This window comes from Leptosomus discolor, chromosome 1 (genome assembly GCF_034619465.1).
Source record: "Leptosomus discolor isolate bLepDis1 chromosome 1, bLepDis1.hap2, whole genome shotgun sequence".
In the NCBI taxonomy this organism is placed as follows: domain Eukaryota; kingdom Metazoa; phylum Chordata; class Aves; order Leptosomiformes; family Leptosomidae; genus Leptosomus; species Leptosomus discolor.
The window spans coordinates 172074328-172083603 of NC_141391.1; the positions used below are offsets into that span (position 1 = coordinate 172074328).

A 9276-nucleotide genomic window follows, 5' to 3' on the forward strand; every position below is an offset into this window, starting at 1 on the left:
AGAAAAGGCCTTGACTCTGTGTAAGAACTGCTCAGCAATAATGAAAACATTTCTGAATTATCCACACTGTTTCCAGCACAATTCCAAAACATAGCCCCATATTAGCTACTATGGAGAGAATTTACTCTGCCCCAGCCAAAACCAGCACAGTAGCACAAAGTGTGCTTTTTTTCTTTACCGACCAAAAACAAAAAAAGAAGCATCTTAAATTATAGTTAAGATATATATTAAACTTGAAGATGACAATGATTAAATTAAATTACTTCCACCTTAAAGTGTATAGTCTTTGCATGTTTGAAGGGACTTGATACTTCTGAATGTAAGTTGTTTTGCCTTCATGTTCATCAGATGGGCAGTTCTTGTAATACTGTGATTTTCTTTCATAGGTGACACTACTGTATGCCTTTCTTCAAATGAGACACAACTTGAAATATTTTGATAAAATGAGATGCTTGAGGAAACGATCAGCAGTGTCATTCTTAGGAGTCCTTGTCATTTGCTTGCTGTTCATGAACTTGTACATTGAAGATGGTTATGTTTTGGTAAGTTTCTTAGATGGAAGAAATGATCCTGGAACAACAGAAAAAGATACATCCCTAGTTACGCAGTAAAGTTCATAATTCCTACAATTTCCCCTGTTAGTGTACTGTTAACAGTGAAGTATCCTCAAAATCTGTCCTTTATGATGAAGACATCTTATCGATATATACTGCACACAGGGTGTGTCAGTAAGACCCTAACAGTCCTTTTCACAGAAGAAAATATGTCATTGTTTATTGGAAGTATGGGAGACAATGAATGGGCAAAACATGGAAGTAATCTTCACCAGGTATCTTCCTGTGAGTCAAAACATCCCCTGTGTTTTCTATGCTTCTGGATCTCCCTTAATTTTAATGTTGAAAATCGCCTACATCTGAAATATTGATATGAGCTAGGATCTCCTTTTCCAGTCTACACTGCAAATCTCACCCGCGAATACTGTATTAAACAATACTATAAAAATACAATTATAGAAGGGAACTTACACTAATTCCATATATTTTAAGCTTGCACGAATAATTTCTTTTTAGGTATTTTATTCTGTGTTTTTCTCACTTTCTGTATCTCAGATTTTGAGTCTGGTGGGTTCAGTGCTACAGCCCTAACAACAAGACTTAAACGATACCTTGAGTAAGTTTATGATTCTGAAAAAGATATATAGAAAGATTTGTATTAGGAATTTCTACGAGTAATTATCCGACAATTTGACGTAATTCTACAGTTTGTATGTAACCCATGGGTATCTCACTGCTGAATGTCAAGTAAGCCCTGAAGCCTGGATTAATGGATTGAATTTCCAGTTCTTCAGAGGTTGGACTGGGCCCAGTAAAATAATACTCCCGTAGCTTAATAACGAGAGCTTCCAAATAGTAAATTTACCAAACTTGAATATGTAACATCGTGATACTAGACAATCCTCTTTCTTGATCTTGAATTGAACTACTGAGTGGCTTTCTGCTCCTCTATGCCACCCTTTACCTGAGTCAGAGCTGGAGCAGTATGGGCTTTCCAATATCCTGAAAGGTGAAGTCTGATCTTGGTTGGATTTGAAAAAAAAATACTAATATGAAAAAAGTACAATACAAAAATAGTATAATCCTTACAGCAATTTATCAGAACCATAGGCAACTTGCTAGGGATTTTAATTTAAAATATTTTACTTATAACATTACTTATAACCATATTGTAAATATTTACAATATTATTGAGACTATACTAGTGATTTTTAAACCATTGAAAAGATAACCCATGCTTCTAGCATGTTACTCCATTACAGACATATTGCTTTCTTTAACAGTATTTGCATTAAGGTTTTGCACTATGTTTTATGTATTCATCATTTCTTGGTTGTGATCGAATTTGACCTGGCTTGTCACATTATTTTTTTCCCATTAGTATTTTCCCTGATGATGTTTCTCCGCTCACTAATTGCTTCAAAGTCCTGCAGATGTTTCTGAAAATGCTTTTATTATCACTGCTAATGGTGTTCCTCTTGGTTTGTTTTTGAAATCTTTTCCTGCCCTATTTGCCAACTCCCCAGATGGCTCCGTGTCTTATTCTTAATTTGCTCTTTTTTCCCCCTTTTTCAGAAATTCACCCTCTTTCATTGCTTCTCTCATCACAGTTCTGGCATGTTTGCATTCATGTAGCTCCCAGCCAAGTCTCTTGTCAAGCCTCCTGACAGTTGTCCCAGGTCTCTTGATACCTTTATGGTCCATCAAGTGTTTTTCAAATGCGTTAGGCTGTTGACTTTTTAATTAATTTATTTATTTTTATTTTCAACTTTCCTGACCATGTCTGACAGCTCCGTTAACTTGTCTCATGTGTTTTTTCCCTACTAAGGTAAAAGATGAGCAGTTTCAGTGTTGGTGGTGAAGAGAGATACACTTGGGGGTAGTTTTCAAGGACAGCAGGCTAACCAGTTCCTCTCAGGGAATGGGAATCTGAAATTCCTCAGAGCCCTGAAGGTCCTCTGACTTTTTAATTGTAGAGTCTCCTGATGGAGAATCTCCTGAAGGTAATTGTTAGAGGAAGGCAACTGACCCTGATTTTCTCTTCCCGGTCTCAGGCAGCAGGCTGTGCAAGGGAATGTGGGACTGCTATCTTTCACCAAATGTAAGATGAGATAAGTGGCCTTTTTCAGGATGTTAGAATATCAAAGTGAGATTTGTTGTGACAAATCTTAAGGTCACTGAGAACTTTTCCTTTTCGCTCAGAGACTCTCGCATGTCTGAAGAAGCCCTTCACTGTTTTCTGCAGGGCATTTGCTGTGATAATTGAAAGTAAGTGCCCACCTGAGAAAATTGCTTACGTATGTTTGATAGGTAGTATACAATGCTGATGCATGTGTGTCAGCAGAGCAGTTTATCATAAAATCACAGAATGTTTGGGTTGGAAGAGACCTTAAAAATCATCTAGTTCCAACTCCTCTGCCATGAGCAGGGACACCTTTCACTAGACCAGGTTGCTCAAACCCTCACCCAACCTGGCTTTGGTGCTTTGTCTGCAGCTTGTGAATCACATTTGATCAAATATTTTGAAGACATACTGAATTACTATAACCAGATATCACAATGTATGCAGTGATTTTTTAATACATATTCTGAGTTGCAAGTGAACTGTAAGTGAAGCATGCCTTCTGCACTCTTCTACGAGTACTAATCATTATTGTGGGCACTACGAAAACAGTGCTATTGTAGCTGGCACAGCACCCTTAGCAGAGCAGAGTATCTCTATAAACAGTGGAGAACTTCTGGCACTTCATCCCATGACACCCACAGGAACCTCCCAAGCTCCAGCAGAAACTGGAATGTTAAGTTAGAGGTCAGTTAACAGATGGAAGCCAAAACCATCACAGAAAAAATTAAAGACAGGTGAAGAGAGCTAATCAAGCCCTTCAGCATCACTGACCCTGCATAGCAGTCAGAGGTAGAAGAACCAGATTTTAATTTTTTTCGAAAAATACGTATTTCGGTTTTGCTTTTCATTCCACAAAGGAATGAAAACGACAATTTAAAAAAAAAAAAATTCATTGGCCATAAAAGGCATTTCTCTAAGAGAAAAAAAAAAAAAAAAGAAATTTTTTGTGGCCAGTTTAAATATTTTGCTTGTTAAAATCAAAACTTTTTGTTCTGACATTCTTTATTTCTAAACATTTTGAAACTTTTTACGTAGTAAAACCTCAGCAGAATGGGTTTCCGTTCCAAAGCCTTCTTATAAAATTAAGAATTTTGGTGCTCCATTCTGGAACCAATAACACATGGTGTTCTGACATTGAAGAAAGGCTGGTTTAAAATAAACTTTTTGGACCAGCCCATTTTTTTTTTCCACTTGACAGTTTTAAGTTTTGGTGCATTCTCTTTCTAGCCCATTGAGTTACATTTTAATCTGGAATCTGATCAACATAAACCACCCTCTCATAACTTATGAGCAAATGCAAAGTAGCATAGCAGCACTAGAAAGAAATTACTGGAGAGACATGGCAGATCAAGAGAGAGTAACAATGCAGGCAGACGCCCCTGGATGTCCACCAAAGATCTTTACTAAGCTCAGAAGAGACTTATTTACTTCTTCTATAGAAGAAAAATAATTAACTTAAAAATAACCTAGAATCCATTTACAGAAATATTTCTTTGTGCTATAAAATACATCTTGGTCATGTTTTTGCATATTTCTACCATTAAATATAAGCACTGTTTACTGTTTCTGTGGTTCTTCTTGTTAGCAGCAGTACTACCACTGCACAATACTCCCATCTAGTGACAGATCAAGAAGTTTTTAGTGCATTAACTTACTGTATGTATCGGAAGAAATGAACTCATTCATATACTGGCCTGTCACCAGACTAGAATCAAGCCATGTAAATTAAATAAGCATTCCTACCTTTAAAGTGAGTCTCATGACGCTACAACCTGTTAGATATTTTCCATTTTCTTAAGGACTAAGGAACAGATTTTCCCTGAGACCCAACTGAGCTTGTGGATAGGGTTATGCTAATGCTTATGGATATGCTTATGGATAGGGTTATCATGCTAATGAAGCCACTTCTTTCCTTGTGTGACTTCACTATGGCTAGGGAAGCCTCTTGGAAGAAAGACAGGAGAAGGATGCAGGAAGAGGAGGCATGTCAATAAATTTGTCTTTTTTCTATGCCATCAAACAGTGTTCACCAAATACAGAGGAAGCTTTGGCTGACAGGTGATCACATGCATTTCTTCTTACCACAAATCTGAGTTGGAGTTGGAGCTACTCAGAAAAATGGCAAATGCGCTAGATGCCAGGATGTAGTTTCATCTTTCCTTTGCAACAGTTTTGGTGTGTTTTTTTAATCACTGAAATCATTTTCAAAAAATCTCCCCCACTTCTCCGTCTATGAAAATTATCTCATGTGTTGCCAACTGATGCTTTCTTATCCCTGTTTTGAATACCATGACATTTTTTTGGCCATTAATTCAGTGTTTGTAACCTTTACAGATTTTTTGTCCAAAATATTTTTTTTTTTTTCCTGTTACCGTAATCTGAAGGGTTATGGTAGATTTGCCGTAGCCAAAAATGTATGATATCCAGCACAGGGTTTTTTTAAAAAATAAAGTGACATCTACATGCTTTCTCGAAAGCTGACACTGAAAAATGTTATTCTTGGAAACCTGCCTGTCCATGTTTCTTCTCTGGCTGGCATTCACAAATGTGTTTCTCTCTGTCTCTCTCCCTCTCCTATTCTTTTTGTTTTCTCACTAATAGGAAGGGGACAAGCAATTAATCAGAGAAACAGCCACGCACCAGCTCAACCCAGAGCGCTATGTTCACACTTTTAAAGATTTGTCTAATTTCTCAGGATCTATAAACATTTCCTATCGCTACCTAGCTGGCACGCCTTTGCCAAGGAAAAGTAAGTAACTGCAATCTGAATGTTATGAAATGAGGTAATTTAAAAATGGGTGAAATCCATATAGTCCCTGTGGTATTTCTAGACAAGAGAAGTAGAGTTTATCAGTGACGATCTCAAAGAGGTAGTGTGACAGCTATCTCTCTCTGCATAGGCAGTTCCTGGGCAGCCGCTAGTTCAGCCCGAGCAGTGACTGCTCCACAGCCTGGTTACCTTCTGACCAAATGTCTGACTTGTAGTCATCCTGCAGGCAGCTCTTGGATGTTCTCCATGAGCATATTTTTGTGGATCTCCCCTGAGGCCAGAAGGAGATTTAGAAAGCAGGAGCAATGCACATGCTCATGGCACTGTGTAACTACCCTCTGAGACCATACTGTCAGCCTCTGCCTGTATAACCAGTAAATCCAATCTAAAATATGCTTGGGAACTTATAGATACACCCCTCAGTTCCCCTCTTCTGCCAGTCCAGAAGCTGTGAATGGATTTCCTTGTTCCTTTAGCTGTAATAATGAAGGAGGTAAATTGAGCTATTATGTGGATAGTAAAGGAGGAATCGTCTCACAGCCACCTGCAGATGGTCTATCTACCTATTCTGATTTCTATATTTCACTTTCATCTTGAAGTGAAATATAGCCACACCTAGCTTTCAGACAGGTGTCCTTTCGGTTCCAAATCAATAATTTCACAAACATAAAGCAGGCTTAGAAGTCCAAGCATAGAAAGGAAAATAAAACCTTCTGTGAGTTGCTGAACTTCACAGAAAGCTATAAAGTAAAGTCTGTTCAAATTAGATTTGAGAAATTTGGGACCCTGTAGGCAGCATAAATGGCTTCTGGTGGTTGTATTTCACTGTACAACTGACTCAAGCCTCGAGGGAAACTCTGAATCACTTTATTAGAACACTCTTTTACAAGCCACAATAATTTAAGTCGGGGTAAGTTCAACTAAAGTATGCCCTGTCAATTATAAAGTCTTAACATTTTTTACATCAGAAGTTAGAAAAGTGGAGATATATTAGCGAATATCTAGAAAAACTGATTTGGACTGCTGGTAAAAATGCAGCGGCAGTGACTCCAAAACAGCAGAGATGAAAATTCTTTCCTTATAATTAAGATGCATCTCTCCCCAGAATGAAGAAACAGCATTAAAAAATATTTATGCAAGCTCAGGTATGAAGTAGTAAGTTCTCTTCTATTTTAAGACAATATTTAAATTACGTCTTGCAAGAGGGAGTTCCCTGTAAAATGATCAATGAGTCCTGAAAGAAGATTAAAAAAAGAGCTATTAGCAAGTAAAACTTGGACAAATTCAGTTAAAAATGAACATGCAGAAAAAAATGATCCATAAAATATCCATATATTCATAAAACTGTAAAGTTACACGTAAGTGTAACCAGTCTTGTAGAGTGCTTAAAATTATGAAAGTCTGGCAATTAAGCTATAGCTCATGTTTTTGTGCTGCATTTTATCATTTTAGTCCCTTGCTTTAAAAATATCGTGTGAATCATATCTCACAATCCCCTTTTTTTTTAGCAGATTTTACAGTCTTATCATTACCTATGTAGTTTCCTTTACCAGGCATGTATGTGCTCATTGCTTTGGCTTTTGTCCACCACATGCCATTCCTCGCAGTTAACAAGTGAATGTTTAATGCAGTAGTCTCCATATGTCTATTTGCTTGCAATACGATACTCCTTTAATGAAAAGGCAATAAACGTCCTTTGTTGCATGCAGCTTAGTAGGTTCACATACTAAATTTCTCAGTCTTCACCATTCAAAAGGTTTGTTTAATATAAGCACAGCTCTGGAGTATAGCTTTATGGTGAAACAGTTTCCAACGTCAGATACTCAGTTGTTGTTTGAATTGTCTTTTGTACAGGGTATCTTACAATTGGGCTGTCCTCTGTGAAACGGAAAAAGGGAAACTACTTGCTTGAGACCATCAAGTCCATATTTGAGCAGTCAAGTTATGAGGAACTCAAAGAAATCGCAGTGGTAGTACAGCTGGCAGATTTTGACGCAGCCTGGTGTGAAGGGATGGTCCAGGATATTTCACAGAAATTTGCACATCACATAATTGCAGGCAGATTAATAGTTATTCACGTCCCTGAGGAGTATTATCCAGTACTGGATGGCCTCAAGAGAAATTACAATGACCCAGAGGACCGTGTGAAGTTTCGATCCAAACAAAATGTAGATTATGCTTTCCTTCTTAACTTTTGTGCTAATCTTTCTGACTATTATGTGATGCTAGAAGATGACGTTCGTTGCTCAAAGAATTTTTTGACTGCTGTTAAGAAAGTAATTACCTCACGAGAAGGATCCTACTGGGTGACTTTGGAATTCTCCAAACTGGGGTATATTGGAAAGCTTTACCATTCCCATGACCTCCCACGCCTGGCCCATTTTTTGTTGATGTTCTACCAAGAAATGCCTTGCGATTGGCTGCTCATCCACTTTCGTGGGCTGTTAGCTCAAAAAGAAGTGATACGTTTTAAGCCATCTCTGTTCCAGCACATGGGATACTACTCGTCTTACAAAGGAGCTGAAAACAAGCTAAAGGATGATGATTTTGAAGAGGAATCATTTGATATCCCCGACAACCCACCTGCAAACTTGCACACCAACATGAATGTATTTGAAAACTATGAGGCAAGCAAGGCTTACAGCAGCATTGATGAGTACTTCTGGGGCAAAGCTCCTTCTACTGGAGACTTCTATGGGATTGTATTTGAAAAGCCCATTAAAATCAGTAAAATTAAAGTTGTCACTGGAACTGAAGACAGGCAAAACGACATTTTGCATCATGGGGCCCTGGAAGTAGGAGAAAAGATAGTAGGGAGTAAAAAAGGGAGACAATGTACTACTTACTTGAGACTAGGAGAATTCAAAAATGGGAATTTTGAAATAACAGATGTAGAGCACAAAGTTCTGTTTGATATTAACTGCATGAGAATACTTGTTACCAAAAGTCAAAAAGAATGGCTGATCATTAGGAGCATTAGCGTCTGGACTTCTCAAACACCAAATCAATAAAGCAAAGCCACCTGAGAAGGTACAAAGTGCATACAATCAGCTGGGTACTAACTGGTGCCATTTCCCAGAAAAACTGACTTTTCTGACTTTACTAGAGACACAGAAAATCTGTGGAAATCACAGAACAAGCAAAGCAATTTATTTTTTACTGGTTTGGCCAGGCAATATACAAACACTTATTTGTTGAAAATTTTATAGGAAATGCAGAGTTCTAAAACCTCTCTTAAGATCTTGAATCCCTTTTTTATTATCATTTCTCTGTAAGAGAGATCTTCTGGACTAAACGGAACAAAACAAAACATCTTATAATTACCAAGAGTTTTAAAGCTATGACCAGTATGTTGTGAAAAGAAATTGGATTGCACCTTACGCACATAAAAATTTAAAATGTTATGGTAGTATGCATTTGTACAATAGTTGGTGATGTGTTTCTTTTAAAGGCAGTTGTGACAAGGAAATCTGTCCTGAAACTGGAAGCCTCATTCTAAGCACTGTAAAAAAATAGTGTGGCTAATCATTGCAACTTCTTTTCAAAAGGGAATGTATGTAAAATTATAAATCTGACATGACAACAGTGTAAAAAATAGATAATTGCATCTGTTATTCTGTCTCAACAAATATCCTTTGTTCTTTTTCCTGGGTCCTTTCACTGAAATGAGCACTACTTGGATCCTATATTACTTAGGGGACCAGTTTACTCTCCTTATTTGGACAAAATGCTGCACAGTAAGAAAGCATTCTGCTTGAGTACAGATGTCACTATCAAACCTAAGCACCTCAAGGGCAACACTGTTCTCTTAGACAGGCATCCTAACA

The 9276-nt window shown here is 37.5% G+C and overlaps 1 protein-coding gene across 1 annotated transcript; it reads left to right on the forward strand.

Moving 5' to 3' along the window:
• Positions 1-401: 401 nt before the first annotated feature.
• Positions 402-8460, forward strand: MGAT4C (MGAT4 family member C). The gene is made up of 3 exons (XM_009956251.2): positions 402-542; positions 5281-5428; positions 7304-8460. Exons 1-3 carry the CDS (start codon positions 414-416, stop codon positions 8458-8460), a joined length of 1434 nt encoding a protein of 477 aa, XP_009954553.1. The 5' UTR covers positions 402-413.
• The last annotated feature ends 816 nt before the right edge of the window (positions 8461-9276 follow it).

Bases quoted from the DNA above. Each gene is read 5' to 3' on its own strand.
- MGAT4C (XM_009956251.2), top strand. From the start codon at position 414: ATGAGACACAACTTGAAATATTTTGATAAAATGAGATGCTTGAGGAAA. The intron at 543-5,280 runs GTAAGTTTCTTA...TCTCACTAATAG, and splicing joins TTGAAGATGGTTATGTTTTG to GAAGGGGACAAGCAATTAAT. The intron at 5,429-7,303 runs GTAAGTAACTGC...TCTTTTGTACAG, and splicing joins CACGCCTTTGCCAAGGAAAA to GGTATCTTACAATTGGGCTG.